Source organism: Delphinus delphis, chromosome 5, assembly GCF_949987515.2.
Source record: "Delphinus delphis chromosome 5, mDelDel1.2, whole genome shotgun sequence".
Lineage (NCBI taxonomy): Eukaryota > Metazoa > Chordata > Mammalia > Artiodactyla > Delphinidae > Delphinus > Delphinus delphis.
Genome location: NC_082687.1, coordinates 136809966 through 136827301, shown reverse-complemented (window position 1 = coordinate 136827301; position 17336 = coordinate 136809966). Strand labels below are relative to the sequence as shown.

At 64.8% G+C, this 17336-nt stretch overlaps 1 protein-coding gene across 2 annotated transcripts; it reads left to right on the top strand.

Annotated features, from left to right (window-relative positions):
* Nucleotides 1–1795: 1795 nt before the first annotated feature.
* On the top strand, nucleotides 1796–9718 carry HGFAC (HGF activator). 2 transcript variants are annotated; one of them, XM_060013047.1, is made up of 14 exons: nucleotides 1796–1934; nucleotides 2495–2714; nucleotides 2858–2957; nucleotides 3185–3264; nucleotides 3897–4019; nucleotides 4099–4230; nucleotides 4369–4479; nucleotides 4556–4730; nucleotides 4975–5060; nucleotides 5794–6058; nucleotides 7634–7773; nucleotides 8151–8291; nucleotides 8393–8541; nucleotides 9412–9718. In XM_060013047.1, exons 1-14 carry the CDS (start codon nucleotides 1827–1829, stop codon nucleotides 9592–9594), a joined length of 2013 nt encoding a protein of 670 aa, XP_059869030.1. In that variant the 5' UTR covers nucleotides 1796–1826; the 3' UTR covers nucleotides 9595–9718. The 2 variants fall into 2 exon arrangements, with proteins under 2 accessions (XP_059869030.1, XP_059869031.1); XM_060013048.1 differs by having other exon boundaries at nucleotides 2861–2957; nucleotides 9412–9717.
* Nucleotides 9719–17336: the final 7618 nt, after the last annotated feature.

The following is a 17336-nucleotide window of genomic DNA, read 5'->3' as shown; positions in this document are numbered from 1 at the left end:
TGTATCGGCAGGGGGCTGGGGAGAACCGGCTCTCGGGGGTGAGGTCGGAGGTGAGCAGGGAAATAAGGCTGGCCTCGCGGGGCACGAGGCTTAGCCTGTGGGCAGTGGGACGTGGTCCTGCCCCGTCCAGGGCCCTGGTCTTGTCCACGTCACAGCGCCTCGTGCAGCTCGGTGCAGGGTCTCCTCTTGGGGTGGCCGCCGGTGGGGGCAGAGCTTGGCCTGGGGACCCTTCAGGCCACTCTGACCCAATCCCTCGCCCTTGGCCTCATTTAGGGAGGTGGTCTGGCAGGGCCTGTCTCTGGAGGGACCACCTTAGGGGAAGCCTGACTGCCCTGCCCAGAAGGCCTGGGAAAGAGTGTCAGCCTGTGCAGGGGTCCTGAGGCTTGAGCGAGCCGGGAGGGGACGGGGTAGCAGGCCAGGCCAGTGGGCAGGACTGCCGTGTGACGCTGGGTGGGCAGGGCAGATAGAGACGGCACCATCAGCCCAGGTGCCTCGGCGGAACCCCGGCGCTGAGCAGCTGAGGGGCCCCTGGCACCCCTCCCTCCTCCGAGATGCATGTCAGGTTTGTCAGAAGGGCCCTAGGCCTGAGCGCGCCCTGGCCGCTGGGCTGCTCTGGGTCCTCCCAGGGAGCTGTGCTCTGAGCTGGGGGTGCCCGCGTGGAAGAGAGGGCCCGGCACCCACCGCGTGCCAAGCTGGGTACCCACTCGGTTTCTGCTCTCGCTCCGTCTGCACAGAGGGGAAAACGGGGGCCCAGAGCGAGTGCGATTTGGGGGTGCACAGTGAGACAGCTGCAGCGCCAGGCCCATCCCCAGGCCAGCCCTTCTCTCCGCCCCATGCAGGCAGCTGAGCTGACTCATGGGGACCGGGCCACCCGCCACCACCACCCCCGCCGCCTCCGCGGCCCCTCAAATTGCAGAAGAGGTTCCCGCGGCAGCTCTGCCTGCAGCTGCAGTCACGAGCCAGGGGCCAGCTGGGGCGGCAACTGTGGCCGTGTCTGGGGGGCGACACCCCAGCGTCCGTTCACAGACCTGGGCAGGACTCCAAGCCAGGTCTCTGTGGCCCTGGTGCCTGGCCGGGGCTTGGGATGGGAAGGAGGGCAGCCCAGGACAGAGGCGGGATGGCACAGGTGGTCCCGGCTACGAGGGGAAGCCCAGGGGCGAGAGGGCTTCCTGAGGGGGTGCCCCAGCGGGTCCAGGAGCAGTGGGGGCGGGGAGCTAGGACAGCAGGAAGGGGCTCTGGTATTGCCCACCTCCTCCGCTCCACTCCCCCTCCCCCCGGAGGCCCCACCCCAGGCTCGTCCTGGGAGCCACAGGCAGAAGTGCTGTAGAGAGGGTGGCAGAGGTCCCTGTCCCAGGGGGCATTGTGTGCAGTGGTGCACACACCCTCCTCTCTGTGCCTGGCCTCTTGCTGGCCAGGGGCCACATCCCATGCTCCAGGCCTGGGCCCTCAAAAGGGCTCAGCATGGGTAGGTGCTCTGGTTAGTATAGCTCACAAATAGACAGTGGCCAACCCTGTGGCCAGGTAGGGACCGGAAGCTGGGGCTGTGGGGGTCCAGGCCCCTTCCTGCCGTGTCATCCTGGAAGACTTCCTGGAGGAGGTGTCGTAGCTGAGACTCGAGGACATTGTCAGGTCCAGGACCAGCATGGCTGAGGCCAGAGGGGCCGGCTGGCTCAGGCAGGGTGAGTTGGGCAGCAGACATGGGGAACGTGTGGGCCTGGCACGGGAGGCAGCCAGGGTTAATCATTTCCAGGCGGCCCTGACCCCCACCTGCCCTGGCCACTCTGCTCCCGCCTCCTGCTGCTCCTCACGCCAGCCCAGGAGGAGCCATGGGGCGCTGGGCCTGGGTCCCCAGCCCCTGCCCCCCACTTGGGCTGTCCCTGCTCCTGCTGCTGCTGCTGCTGGTGCCTCGAGGGGCTCAGCCCCAGGCTGGCAGGGTGAGCACTGACCCCACTGCACTGTGATCATGGGCTCTCCGTGCCCACTCTGGGTCCTGGGGCTGAGGCCAGGGCAGGGTGTGGGGTGGGTGAAGGGCCCAGCATGGCGACGGCCAGCCTTCCGGGGGTGAGGTGGGCGTGCTGGGCTGGCCTGGGGGACGGGGGGCCTGGGGATCCAACCTGCTGGCCCCCACCCAGGGGCATGGAGACTGTTCGCCTCTCTGGGCCTCTGCTGGGTCCACGTGTTTGAGGTGGGGGCGGGGGGGGGGGCCGCTGAAGGCCTCGCAGCTGCTCTCGTCCGTCCCCCAGAACAGACCCCCAGGGTTCGAGCCTGGAGGGCAGTGGTGCCAGCCCGGCAGACCCTGAGCCAGCTCAGCCTGACTCCTTGGACTCGGTGGGAGGGGAGGGGACAGGGTCCAGCTGAGGCCGTGGGAGAGCCAGTGTCCCCTGGTCCCTACGCCAAGACCTCAGGGCCCCAATATGGAAACTGAGTCAGGGCCTGAGTGTGAGCGGGGTCCATCCCACACCGACCCCATCACAGGCCTCTCGGCTCTTCCTAGAACCCAACGGAACCCCCAGAATGTAACGCCACAGTGACCCCTGGGACTCCCGCGATCCCCGTGACCTCGGTGACCCCCAGGACCCCCGCGATCCCCGTAACCTCGGTGACCCCCAGGACCCCAGCCACAGCGACAGCACCCAGGGCAGAGGGACCCCATGGAGGAGGGCTTACCCACCTGCCCAGGGCAGCCCCCTCCAATAGCAGCCCTGGGGGCACAGGTGGGTCAGGAAGGCTTCTTGGAGGTGGCAGGCTACACCTAGATGGGGGGTCTGGAGGAACACAGCAGCACTTAGGGAGTGGGGTATGTGATGGGGGTGGGAGGTGACCAGCGCGGAGCCCTTGACCCCCGCGTCTCCTCCAGCAGTGCTCACCGAGGCCGGGCAGCCCTGCAGGTTCCCCTTCCGCTACGGCGGCCGCATGGTCCACTCCTGCACTACAGAGGGAAGCGCCCACAGGAAGTGGTGGGTCCCAGTCCCTGTGCCCCGTGCCCGCCCTGGAGACGCTTCCGCTCCCTGCCCTCCGTACTCCACACTGAGCCTGGCACACAGCAGATGTAGTGAATGAATGAATGAGGGAGTGCATGGGAGAAAGCCCCAGAGTGGTCAGCGTGGGTCCCTGCGTGAGTTGGGGTTACGGTGGGCGGGTCTCTGGCCTGGGACCCCCACGTCACCGCATGCGTCACCCCCAGGTGTGCCACGACTCACAACTATGACCGGGACAGGGCCTGGGGCTACTGTGTGCAGGCTTCCACCCCCCGGGAGGGCCCAGGTGGGTGCCGGGGGTCTGGGCCCGAGCGCAAGCTAGGAGGGGGCTGGGCCGGTGGCGGCGGTGAGCTTGAGGGGCGTCAGAGCTGACCTGGGGCTGGGGTCCTGCCTGGTGTGCAGGAGGGGGCTTTGGGGTTCATCCCACTGCAGGCCTCGGGGCCTGCAGGAGTGGGGAGTGGGGAACACCCTGCCCCGCAGGTCCTGCCCTCTCGGGGGGCCACATAACTGCTTTGGCCATTGCCGGGGGTCATAGCGCCCCCTGGTGGTCAGGCTGGGCCCTGCGGCTGCACAGGAACAGCCCTGGACGTGGAGGGGGGCCCAAGGGGTCCGCAGGGTGTGGTGCTGGCAGCCCCGCTTACAAGGGTCCCAGGGCACACGGAAAAGGACTGCGCTGCCTGATGGGGGTCGGGCTTTCAGGGTGCTGGATGCAGAGCCAGAGTCCCACTTGCCCAGGGTCTGAGAGCTGGGCAGAGGATGTGGTGAGGAGGGGGAAGGCCTGCGCTCACTCCCAGGGCATGTACACACCACGGAACTCAGGAGGGGCATCTTTAAGGTGGCGAGAGTCACGGCGTGGGGAGGGAGTCACGAGGCCCGGCCGGGCTCTCAGACACACCCCTCCCTGCTGCGTGTGCCCAGCTGCCCTGGACCCATGTGCCTCTGGCCCCTGCCTCAACGGGGGCTCATGCTCCAGCACCCAGGACCCCGAGTCGTACCACTGCACCTGCCCCGTGGCCTTCACTGGCAAGGACTGCGGCACGGGTGAGCAGGGTGGGGGCTGCAGGGCAGGGGGCCGCCAGGCGCACGCGCGGGGAGCAGCGGCTCACTGTGCTGCCCCCAGGGAAATGCTTTGACGAGAGCCGCTACGAGTACCTGGAGGTGGGCGATCGCTGGGCCCGCGTGCACCGGGGCCAAGTGGAACAGTGCGAGTGTGCGGGGGGCCAGGTCCGGTGCCAGGGCACCCGCCACACAGGTACGGGGGGGCGGGCCGTATCGCTGGGCCTCCCACCCAGGGAAGGGGCTCGTCCAGGGCCACCCAGAGACGGGCACTGGGTGGGAACCAGGCCCTGCCCCTGCCCCTCGAGGCCCAGCTTCTGAGCCCTCCCCCCAGCTTGTCTGAGCAGCCCCTGCTTGAATGGGGGCACCTGTCACCTGATCGTGGCCACCGGGACCACTGTATGCGCCTGCCCCCCAGACCACGCCGGGCGGCTCTGCAACATTGGTGAGTCGCTCGACTTCAGAGCTGCGTGGCCCCGCGTCCTGGGGCCCAGGCTCACCACGCACCGTGCCGCCCGCAGTGCCGGCCCAGTCCTGCTTTGTGGGGAGTGGCACCGAGTACCGAGGCGTGGCCAGCACGGCGGCCTCGGGCCTCAGCTGCCTGGCCTGGAACTCCGACCTGCTCTACCAGGAGCTGCACGTGGACTCTGTGGGCGCCGCGGCCCTCCTCGGCCTGGGGCCCCACGCCTACTGCCGGTCAGCACCGGGCGGGCGGGGCCTGTCCCTAGGTCCTGACCCCTCGGCTTGGGAGGCTTTGTGGCGAGAGGAGCCCAGGGCCAGGGATCGGAACCACCTGCAGAAGGGGCCAAAGGCTGTGGGGTGCGGGTGGGCAGAGTGCCAGGAGCCGCACCCAGCTAGGGGTCCCCAGCTCTCTCCTCCCATCCGTCACTGAGGAGCCGTGACTGACTCCCCTGCCCACCTGCTTCTCCCTGCACCCCAGGAACCCGGACAAGGACGAGAAGCCCTGGTGCTACGTGGTGAAGGACAGCGCGCTCTCCTGGGAGTACTGCCGCCTGGCAGCCTGCGGTGCGCGCAGCTAGTGGCTGGGTGGGAAGCAGCAGGGTGGGGGCAGCACTGGCCCCGCCCCCGCTGAGATCACCGTGGTTTCGCCGTGGCCCAACCCACTCCACCCGCATGCCAGGCCTCCTCCCTCCGGAGGACCACGGCCCCATCGGAGAGATGGGGAAACTGAGGCTCACCAGAGCAGGGCTGGTCCAAGGCCACGCAGTGGGTTGACACCAGAGGTCAGAGCAGGCGAGCTGGTCACCGGGTCCTCTGGGTGGTCCAGCCGGGCTGCACTGTGCCAGGACGGTCCCCAGAGACAGGGAAGTGTGGGTGCACGTGGATAATGTGAGTACCCTGGAGTCAGACCCTGGCAGTGGGCTGCTCCATGAGGCCAGCCCGCCCCCTGGCCCCGTGCTCCAGGCCTCTCTACCATCCCGAGTTGGCTCTGGGGTCCCAGGCTGCTGGGAAGGACACGAATACCTGCCAGGTGTGCCAGGCCACCCTGGTTCCCACAAAGCCTTGTGACTGGGTGCGGTTCTCACCATCCTGCAGATGAGGAAACTGAGGCTCAGAGTAAGTCGTGTGCCCACAGGGGCAGAGCTGGGGACCCTCTTTCAGACGAACTGCCTAGGCTGGGTCAGGAGGCAGGTGAACCACGGGGGACCTGAGGATGGTGGACGCAGCCAGTACCCTCTCTGGCCTGGGGTGTACAGAAGGGACCCGGGGTGTGTGAGCGGGTAACCTGTGTTCCCAGGATCCCTTGCCAGAATCCAGCCCCCGCCCACCGAGGCCCTGCTGAGCCTGCCTGGGCCCGCGGCAGCTGGACCAGCCGGACGCCAGACCTGTGGCAAGAGGCACAAGAAGAGGAGCTTCCTACGGCCACGCATCATCGGTGGCTCGTCCTCGCTGCCCGGCTCCCACCCCTGGCTGGCCGCCATCTACATCGGGAACAGCTTCTGTGCCGGGAGCCTTGTCCATACCTGCTGGGTGGTGTCTGCCGCCCACTGCTTCTCCAACAGGTGAGCGGTTCTGGCCCCAGTGTCCACGACCCCTGCGCCATCCCTCAAGCCATCCACCTCTCCACCCACCGCTATCTAGGCCTCCGCTCCCCCACCCGGCCATACACCCATCATCCACTCTCTACCCGCTACCCATCTACGCACCCACCCGCCTGTCCTAACCATCACCCATGTGTCCCCACGTTCCGCCACCTACCCGTGTAAACCCCGTCCTTTGGTCCCTCCGTTCCCCGTTGCCCCTCTGACTGAGGTGGGACTCAGCGCTCAGCCCAGTGCTGGGCATGGAGACTGCCGAGACCCGCCCCATTCCTGCCCCGGGGTGCTGTCCCTGTCCCTGTCCCTGCCCGTGTGGCCGCGCAGCCCTGGTCCTGGCCCCGGGAGCTCCAGGTCTCCCCGCTCAGGGAGGGGCGGGGCGGGGCGGCCAGCGCGTGCGCGGCAGGGTGGTGGGTGCGGCCCGTGCCTCGCAGGGCCCGCCCCTTCCGGCCTCGCTCCCCCGGCCCAGACCGAGCTGGTGGCACCGTGGGGCGCAGGGAGCCCGAGGCCCCGCCCACTCGGCGGGCTACCGGAGCGGAGGGCCGGCTGGGGCTGGCGGCTGGGGGAAGGGTCAGGGGTGCGAGGCCCACTACCACACCCCAGGGTGGGGGACAGCGAGCTCAGGGCAAGAAAGGCCAACCCGTCACCCGCTCCTCACGGCTGTGACGAGAACAAGGCTCTGCCGTGGGGAGTGGGGGGCTCTCTCTGAGGGAGGGTTCAGTGGGAGGGAACGGGCCTGACAGTGGCATCCCAGGGAGTGGGACGTGAGCGGGGGCTGGGGGCTTGGCAGCGTGAGAGTCCGACGGTGAGTCCCCATCAGTCACCCCAGGGACTACAGCGTAGGGGTGGGGGGCAGTGGGCATACGTCCTGCCCTGTGCTGACCGCTGTGCGACCTGTGAAACAGGACCCCTGAGGCCTCCCCAGTATGGATGGGATGGGGGTGGTTAAGAGGCTGGAGAAGGGGAGCAGGCATCCTCTGCTCACGTCCAGGGAGGGGCTGGGGAGGGCCAAGCTGGATGGAGGGGCCCGTCCCCTGTGGGCTGGACCCCAGCACCCTGGTCCCTGGCCTGGGCCAAGCAGGGCTGGAGGAGGTGGGTGGGACAGGGCATTCGTGCGCAGGTGCGGGGGGTGAGGGGAGTACTCAGGCTCCTGGGCCCACGGGTGACTTCACAGGAGGCCTGCCCCTGTAGCAGGGGCGTGGGGCAGAACCGGTGCCCAGAGCTGGGATCCGCAGCAACGTGGGTGCATGTCAGCGCAGACCCCACCTAGACCTGCACAAGGCACCCCAGGGTCATTCATGCCGCTGCCTCAGAGGCGGTGCTGCCAGGACGGGGGCTGTGGCCCTAGCTCCCCACTCCCTACTGCACTACGGCCCACACCCCAGCCCCTGCTCAGGTCTCTCCCAGGGCCTGGTGGGGGCGGGGGCCCTGCACAGCGTCACCCTCCTGGGATCGTCTACCGGATGCTCTGTCCCCGTGGGTAGGGGGCGAGCTGACCTCAGGGGCCCGAGAGTCATGCTGCCACCAGCTCCCACTGCACAGCCCCCCCAGGGAAAGTGTCTCTGTGGTGCTCGGCCAACACTTCTTCAACCGCACGACGGCCGTGACGCAGACGTTCGGCATAGAGAAGTACATCCCGTACCCCTTGTACTCGGTGTTCAACCCCAGTGACCATGACCTCGGTGAGGCTCGGGACCGGTGCTGTGTGCTCTGTGCACACCCAGGGCCAGAGCCAGGAGAGGCTGGAAGTGGGTGCCAGGCAGGGGAGGGTCCTCAGACACTCAGGGGATGGGTGGGAGGGAGGGGGAGGGGAAGGAGAGACAGAGCGGGGAAGGGCGGGGGGAGGGCAGCGAGAGCAGCTGGTGTGGCCGAGTGGCCTCGGCGCGGCTGGAGGAAACCCTGGCTGGCCAGCCTTGCTGGCCCTCCTGTCGCCTCCTGGGCCTCCCAGGCCGCAGCCCCTCTGCCCGGTGGGGCTGGACCCCGTGTGACCCAGCAGCCACCTTCGGCCCATCGTGGGCCCCCATGCTGCAGGCTGACCCCCTGCCTCTCTCCCGTCCAGTTCTGATCCGGCTGGAGAAGAAGGGGGAGCGCTGTGCTGTCCGCTCCCAGTTCGTCCAGCCCATCTGCCTGCCTGAGCCCGGCAGCACCTTCCCGGCTGGGCACAAGTGCCAGATAGCGGGCTGGGGCCACCAGGATGAGAGTGAGTGGGGTGGGCGCGAGGGGCCAGCGTCGTGCCACCCGGGAGCAGCGGCCCAGCCCCGCAAGCCTCGCCCAGGCTGAGTGCCCCCTGTCGGCCGTCAGATGTGAGTGGCTACTCCAGCTTGCTGCGGGAGGCCCTGGTCCCCCTGGTCGCCGACCACAAGTGCAGCAGCCCGGAGGTGTACGGGGCCGACGTCAGCCCCAACATGCTCTGCGCCGGCTACTTCGACTGCAGGTCTGACGCCTGCCAGGTGAGCCGGGACGGCCGCCCCGGGAGCACCCCCAGATGGGCGCTCACTATTGCTGGAGGCCCGGGGGCCAGGAGTGGGGTCCCTGCTCACAGGGGGCGGGGATTGAGGCCCGGGAGAGGCCGGCTCCCAAAGCCCAGGCTCGGGCCAGCTGTCCAGCCAAGGGCAGGGCTGGCCACGTGACGTCGAAGGCCAAACCCCTTTTCACCCAGAGTCCTCCCAAATGGGCTCGAGCGATCGGCCGATCCCAGTGTCCCGTTTCTCAAGGGCTCCTCGGGTCTGCACATCAGTGCTGAGTCAGAGAAGCTGCTTTACTCCCCACTTTTATAGGTGGGGAGACTGAGGCCCAGAGAGGTCTGCTCACTCTTCCCAGGTCACACAACTCACAGGTGGCAAAGGGGGGGGGGCTCGGCACTCAACCACGTGGTACAGCAAGCGCCCTGGGGGAAGTCAGGGGTGGCTTCATGGAGGAAGGGGCGCTGGCACTTGTCCCAGGGGGTGAATAGGGGTTTGCCAGGTCTGCTGGAGCGCGGGGCCGCCTGGTGCACATGGTGGGCGGAGGGGGGACCCAGATGGAGGAGGGCTCTGCTGGTTGTGGAGGCGAGAGGGGGCCGCAGCAGCCCACTACTGGGAGGGTGCCCTGCCTATGCGGTTGGGGGAAGGGGGGCAGCCCCCTTACTTGGAATACCCATGTCATCTGTGCCCAAGCTCTCGGTAAGCCCACCTCGAGGGTTGACCCCTCTGGAGGCATGTTCCGGGTTGGGGCGAGGGAGCCTGGGGTGAGGGGGTTGTGGACTGTTTCATGGGTGTCGAGGAGCTGAGCCGTGAGCCTCCTGAGCCGGGCCCCAGGCTCTGACCGGCCGCTCTGCGCAGGGGGACTCAGGCGGGCCCCTGGCCTGCGAGAAGAACGGCGTGGCCTACCTGTACGGCATCATCAGCTGGGGAGACGGCTGCGGGCAGTTCAACAAGCCCGGCGTCTACACCCGCGTGACCCGTTACGTGGACTGGATCAGCGACCGGATTCGGCCCCCCAAGCGGCCCGTGAATCCCTCCTGAGACCACCCCTGGGGACATCGTGCCTCCTGCCGTTCCCTCCTCACTGGCAATAAATGTGTTTCCAAAAAGACCCCGGCCCACACTGCCTGTCCTGCTGCCGCCAGCTCAGCCTTCCCCGCCCCCAGGCCGTGACCCCCGACCCAGCTTTGTGGATGCTGTGGCTTCAGGGCTGGGGCCCCCAAGCCAACACCCCAGCTGCTCAGAGGAGAAGGGAGCCTGTGACCCCACAGGGAGGGTCTGGCCCCACGGCCTGGGCAGTCAGGACGGGGATCCAGACGAGACCTTCTCCAGAGCAGGAGCTGTGCCCAGCCAGACCCCGCTCAGACCCTCCCCCAGGCAAGTGGGGCTTGGGTCCGGGCGCCTTGGGCTGTCCCACGGCAGCGGACGCTAGAACTTAAAGACAGGTTATTTGGGAAAACCCCTGGCTATCATTTTGCTTCAAGGAGGCAGCCCGCCCGACTGCAGCTCTCCCTCAGCCGTGTTTTCTAGGTGGGGAGAACTGGAGACTTCCTCTGAAGGAAGCCAGGGGAAGGGAGGAGCCCCAATGCCAGGGTGAGTGGAGGGTAGTGGGTTGCACCAGCCAGGCAAGACACTGTGGGCACGGGATCTGAGATGCCCAAAGGGCCCAGAATCCTGGGCCAGAGGAAGCAGCACATGCAAAGGTCCTGAGACAGGAGGCTGATGGTGGCTTATTTATTTATTTATTTTTATAAATTTGTTTATTTGTTTATTTATGTATTTATTGGCTGTGTTGAGTCTCCGTTGCTGCGCGTGGGCTTCCTCTGGTTGCAGCGAGTGGGGGCTGCTCTTTGTCGCGGAGCACGGGCTCTAGGCGCGCGGGCTTCAGTAGTTGCAGCACGCGGGCTCAGTAGCTGTGGCTCGCAGGCTCTAGAGCGCAGGCTCAGTAGTTGTGGCGCATGGGCTTCGTTGCTCCGCGGCATGTGGGATCTTCCCGGACCAGGGCTCGAACGTGTGTCCCCTGAATTGGCAGGTGGACTCTTAACCACTGCGCCACCGGGGAAGCCCCTGGTAGTGGCTTATTTGAATCAAAGTAAGGAAGTGTGGCTGAGGCCAAAGAGGGTGGGATTGTGTGTGTGGGGGGGGCTGTAGTGAGGTGCTGGGGGTGTCCCAAGTGTCCCTGATGGGACAGCAGGGTGGGGATGTGATGACATTTGTGGTCAGGAGAAGAGGCCTGGGTGTATGGGGGTGGGTCAGAGCGGTGCCCGGCGCTGGGACCCCTGGTCTCAGGGAGGGTCAGGAAGAGGGTGGCATTCAGCGCATCCAGCCCCAGCCCCACCCATCCTGCTCTGGGCATGGGGCCCCTGCCCAGAGCAGCCCAGAGGGTGGGGTCCTTCTCCCCACAGTCCTACTCCCCTCTGCTGTCATCTCCACAGCTCCACCTGGATCGGGTCTCGCCGCCTGTCCCGGGTGACACGCCAGGGCTTCCTCCATGTCACCCCTCCCATCTGGGAGCCTACCCCCAGTCTCTGTGTGATCTGACTCCACCTGCCTCCAGCCCCTCTTCTGCCCCCACAACTGCACTCTGACCACTCGGGCCTCCTTGTGTTCGTGAAACTGACCAGGGCCCTTGCTGGCGGTGCTCCCACTGCTGCCTAGAGCATTCCCTCCTGCACCGCCCCTCCCCCTTCACTCAGCCTTTGGAGCCCCGAGAGGCCTGACCGTTGCCTGAATGGGGTCCCCTGGCCACACCCAGCTGCAGAGGAAGCCGGGAGGGCAGGGAACAGGGTTGTCATGACAGGACCAGACAAATCACCAGGGACATGCACTGCCCCCAGCAAAGCCGGAGGAAGAGAGACAGGCACTGGGAGGACAGCAGTGTGTGTGCCCATCGCCCCAAATGCCGGGGGTGGGGCTCAGAGCCCTGAAGCGGACTGGGACGTGCTGCTGAAGCCCCACCACGTTGACCGCAGCCAGGGCAGCGGAGGCGGGTGCTGGAGCCCCAGGAGCGTGGAGGGTGGAGCGGCTCGCACTCGTGACTCTCGGACCTCCGACCGCCTGTTCTCGGCCTCCAGGAAGCGTGTTGCTTCAGTCCCACCGCACCTCTGCCTGACGTGAGCTCTCCCTGACCTCCTCCCCTGCGAGTGCCGAGCGTGGATCTGTTAAAGAGGTGACGTGCATTTATAGATGGTCTAACGTCAAGCCAGCCTTGCATTCTTGTAGTGAGCCGTGCTGAGTCAGGGTGGGAGCCAGCTACCTTCCGTCGGCTTCTCCAGATTTATTCCCCACCTTGCCCGGTGCCCCATAGGCTGATCTTGATGGGCTGTGTCAGTGGGCTCCTGCGCCCTTTGGGGGAGCCCCAGCAGGAGGTCAGAGGAGGGAGGAGTGTGAGGTTGGGGTGCTGATTTCCCTGGCTCCCTCTTCTGGGGTCGCCTCAGTGTTATAGGTTGGATTGTGTCCTCCCCAAGCTCGTATATTGGAGTCCTAACCCCTAGGACCTCAGAATGTGACCTGATGTGGAAAGGGGATCTTTAGAGAGTGTGGGGCCTGATCCAATATGAGTGCGTTCCCCTAAGAAGGGGAAATTTGGACGCAGAGACATGCATAGAAGAAAGATGATGTGAAGAGACACAGCGGGGAGATGGCCCCTCAACAAGGCAAGGACAGAGCCTGGAGCAGGTCCTCAACCGTCAGAAGGACCAGCCCTGCTGGCCTCCAGAATGGTGAGACGATTTCTGTTGGTTAAGCCCCCGGTCTGTGGTGCTTTGTGACGGTACCCCAGCAAGGGATACACCCAGATCCCTTAACTGAAGGCCGTGATCCTCCCAAGATGGAAATGACGCCCCTTCGTGGTTCAGGGAACCCCCCACCTCAGATCTAGAGGTGGTTCCACGGCTCTCTGACTGGCCGGGGGCTACACAGCCACGTACTGTGCCCCTTACGTACAAAAGGTGTGGTTCCTTCCAAGAGCACACCTTTGTGGGTAATCCCTCCTTGAACTGCCCTAACGTAGTGTCAGCTGCTGGGGCCCCGGCTTACGCATTCTGTCATACTTGTTATAAGCTTTTCTTGGATTGACTTAAAGTTCGTTTAGAGTTTTACATTTACGTTCGTGAGTGACACTGGCCTGTCATTTTCCTCTCGTATACTCTTGGAATGACTGTCTTGTACTCTTTGAATGGCTGTACTGATCTCGTAGAAAGAGATCAAGAATGTCCCTTCTTTCCTGATCCACTGGAGGGCTGCAGAAAGCTGGAATGATCTGTGTGTTGAAAGTTTGGTAGAATCCCCTGTAAAATTCCCTGGGCCCAGTGTTTTCTTTGCAGGATGTTATTTAACTACTGAGTCATTTTTTCATGCTCTGGGACTTGTGGAGAACGCTGTTTCTCCTTGAGCTAGCTTTAGGAAGTTACACTTCCGTGAGTGTATCTGTCTCCATTTCCACGTCTATTGCCGTAAAGCTGTTCGCTTGGCATCGCACCTCACACGTCAGCAGTTACTGGCTGTCAGCACGTGGGTGGTGTTCCGCTGTCTGCTGTCACTCCTGCTGAGAAATCTGCTTTAAGTCGAACTGTTGTTCTCTTGCCATGACTCCGCCCCCCCCCAACCCCGCCCGGCAGCCTTCGTGCCTTTTGTCTTTGCTGTGCTGTGGCCTCACCACCACACGTGCGGGTGGGGGCGTCTCCCCGACTCATCCCGCCTGCTGTGTGCGGACTCCTGTTCAGCTTGGACGTTTGCCGGTGCCCTTGGCCGTGGCGACTCGGCGGGGTCCAGGCTCCTTGTCTGCAGAGCTTCCAGACATTGTGTATCAGAGTGCTGCTGCGATGACACAGATGACATCCAAACGCAGCGACGTACAAGCAGCCACGTACTGAGCTCACGACGCCGGGCGGGTTGGTAACGTGGCCTTGCTTGGCGGGGTGCGTCTCGCCGCCTGGGCTGGCTCCGCCACGTACCTGGGTCGTCAGCGGGTCTTAGGCGGTTCTGCCCCCGGGGGCTGGCTGGCTCTTAGCTGGGGCCGTGGGGTGACCGGGCCACACGTCTTCTGTCATCTGGCAGGCTAGCCTGGGCCCGTTCACATGGTGGTGGCCGGGTTCCAAAGAAAGAGTGGACGTGAGCTGCTCAAAGCGGATTCCAGGGTAGAGAGGCAGGCTCCACCTCTCGGTGGGAGGAGGTCACATTTCAAGGGGTGTGGGTGCAGGGGAGGGGCCTTTGCAGCCATTTACTCAATCTTCCACACTGTCTGTGCCAGTCTGCTCGGGCTGCCTTAACGGAAGGCCACAGACTGCAGGGCTCACACAACAGAAATTTCTCGTGGTTCTGGAGGCTGAAGTTCAAGATGAAGGTCCAGTAAGGCTGATCTCTGGGGAGGCCTCTCCTCCAGGCTTGCAGACGGCCGCTGTCCTGCTGTGTCCTCACGTGGCCTTGCCCTGTGTGTGTGCTGAGAGAGAGAGAGAGCTCTGGTGTTTCTCCCTGTGTTTTAAGGCCACAGTCCTATGGGATTAGGGCCCCACCCTTATGACCTCATTTAACCTTAATTACCTCCTTAAAGATCCGATCTCCAGGGACTTCCCTGGTGGTCCAGTGGTTAAGGCTCTGCACTTCGATCCCTGGTCAGGCAACTAGATGCCGCACGTCACAACTAAAAGATCCTGCGTGCCACAACTAAGACTTGTGCAGCCAAGTAAATAAATAAATAGATATTTAAATATTAAAAACAAAATCTCATCTCCAAATACCGTCATATTGGGGGTTAGGGCTTCAACAGATGGATTAGCGGGGACACAGTTGGGTCCATAACACCCCATCTCGCCATGCAGTGGATGAGGAGGGTGGCAGACGTGCAGGGCTGGGAGGTGGCGGTCATCACCTCCTCCCACTCTGCTGGCCAGAGCCCCTTCATGTGGCCCCACCCGACCGAGGGGAGCTGGGAATTGTGAAGGAGTGACACGGGGTATCGCTCGTGTGGACACAGGCGTAGAGTTTCCCACGATCAGCTGGTGTGTGTCCTTCTCCAGCCTCACTGAGCACCTGGAGATACGAGACAAGGCGGCCTGGCCCTGGTCCCCATCACTCCCTTGTGTTTGTGAAACCCGTGATCATTTTGAGAGACCCTCACATACATCATCTCATTTAGGGGCTCATCATAATAACGTCAGGCTGGAAGAGGAAAGAGGCCAGAAAAGTCGTGTGATGGTTAAAGTTCATTTGGATGGTGAACGGCAGGTGCAGCATCTGATGGCAGGTCCCTCGGCCGCAGAGCCACAGATGGGGTGACACTGCCCTGGGGCCATGGAGTCTGGCAGTGGTGGCAGTGTCCTTGGCAGTGATGTCCAGCAGCAGTGCCCGTGGCTGTGTGGCCAGCCGGTGGTACAGCTCTGACCCACGGTCGGGGGGCTTCTTGGAAGGCGGCTGTGGAGTCCGGCAGGGCAGTGGCGCAGGGTGGGCGTGGCGTCCGGTCTCACGAGCGTGGCTGTGCTCCCCTGGCGCCCTATCTCCTGCAGCTCCCGCTGGATCCGCACCTCCCCTGGGTTCTACTCAACACCTGACATTCTTCCAGCAGATTCCTTCCTGCTTCAGTGGCCAGAGTCAGCTTCTGCCACTTGCAACCAGCAACTCTGGCCGCAACAGCTGGGGAAACTGTCTTAGTCCGCTCGGGCTGCTATAACAAAAACACTGTAGACCGCGAGGCTAAAACAGCAGGTTCATTTCTCACAGGTCTGGAGGCTGGAGGTCAGAGATCAGGATGCCAGGCTGGGGTCAGGTGAGAGTCCTCTTCCAGGCGTGCAGATGTCTGCTTTCTGGCTGTGTCCTCAGTGCTGGGTGAGGAGAAGGAACTTGTCCCTCATGCCTCTTCTTATAAGGACAGTAATCCAGTCCTGGGGACCCCACCCTCGTGACCTCATCACCTCCCAAAGGCCTCACCGCTTCATACCATCCCCTTGGGGGTTGGGCTTCAACGTGAACTTGGGGGGTGGGGACACAAACATTCGGTCCACAGCAGGAACTTAGGAGAGAGAGGCCAGGAGCCCAGCCAGGGTCTGGGAGTGGGAGCCAGGCAGGCAGATCAGCCCACCTCTAAGTAGCCGGCGGGGGGCGGGGGGAGCCGTCTGTCCCCACGGCGGCCCGCATTCTCTCGGGCCAGTGCAGGAGCAGGTGCAGCTTCCAGGCACGGCAGGAGCCTGGGTCGGGTCCAGCGCTCGGGAATGCAGCGGGGCACTGACCCCCCCTGCAGGGATGACCAAGTGCCAGGCGCCTGGGGCGGCGGATGTGTTGGTGGCCACAGCCCCCAGCGCCACCGGGCTCCACGCCGGCTGTCCTGGGCCAGCCCCTGGGGGCCTGAGATGTGTGGGGAGCGTGAATGGGGCTCTGTGGTCGGGCAACTGCTCTGCAGAAGGCGGCTGGCGGCTGCCCAGGTGCCGCTGGAGCTGGTGCTGGAGGAGGGGACACAGGAGACACAGAGCTGCTTCCTGGGCCTGGCGTGACACTGCTCTGCATTACGCCCTGGCAAGACATCCCCAGGGCATCTGAATGAGGGTGGTGCCCACCAGGGACCTGCCTTCTCAGCTCCCCAGAGACAGTGAGGAGGGGAGTGGGTGCCCAGAGAGGAAGGACCTGGCCCTCTCTGTGCCCAGCATGGTGGCTGCTGAGCTGGGACTCCAGCCCAGGGCTCTGCCTGCCCCCACGGATCCTGTGCCCCGCTCGGGGCTCAGCCAACGTGGGTCAGTCCTGGAGGCGCCCGCAGCTCTGAGCGTTAGTTCCTCCTCCGTGAGAGGCAAGACCTGGATGGGATGAAGATGCACACGCTTGTTCCCACCCAGGCGGATTTCAGGGTAACGGGACACCACTGAGCCCTCCCCTCTCCTCCCGGCGGGACATCAGCTCCCTTAGGGTGGGACCTCGGGTAGGGTACATTGCTTCTCCTCGCTCTTCTAGGGAGCTGCCCCATCTCTGCCACTGGCCCCTCGCCTTGTTGGTTGCTCCTGAAGGGGTGAATGTCAGAGGTTGTCTTAGAGATAGATGGGGGCTGAAGTCTGAGATGTCGACCTGCCAGGTCCCCCAACCACCTGGGTTCCCAAAGAACAGCGGGCAGCTGGACTGGAGCTACAGGGTGGAGGAGGGGAAATCCGGAAGGTCAGCGCTCCCCCAGTGCAAAGGGGACTCTCGGGGGCCTTTATAGAGCAGCAGAGAACCTCTGTGCCATCCTTGCCCGGAGGGATAGCTCTCAGCCCCGGGGCGGGGGGGAAGGGGGAACCGAGACCGCGGCACTGTGGTCCCACTCACTACTGGGCAGCAACCTGCCCTGGGATTCCTGCTGCCAGGGGACGTGAATGAACCCCCCTCCATCACCCTGCCTGGGGAGCGGGGGTGGTCTGGGGGGAGCAGAGAGGGGGCTTGGAGGGCTGGGGGGCGGGGCAATGTCTCGGCCAGGGTCGACCCACGGTCATTCTGTGGTCAGCGGTGTCTGGTGACAGCTCGGGGTGGTGGGAGGGACAGGTGCCGGAGGGCGAAGCCAGCTCGGTTGAGGCGCACTTTAAAATTGGGCCAAGCGCTTGGACGCGCGGACGCCCCCTTCCCGTCCGGCGTTTCCTTTGCTTTTGGAGGGGAGCCCGCTTCCCCCGCCCCCCGCCCCGGGGTGAGCAGTGCCGGAGCGCCAGCGGCCGAGCCCTGCAATGTGCCTGGCTCCGGAGGGCGCTCAGGTGGCCTCAGGTGCCGCCGGGCGCAGCGCCGGGGCGGGGCGCCGGTAGGGCAGGGCCGGCTGGGCGCGCACCTCGCCCCGCCCG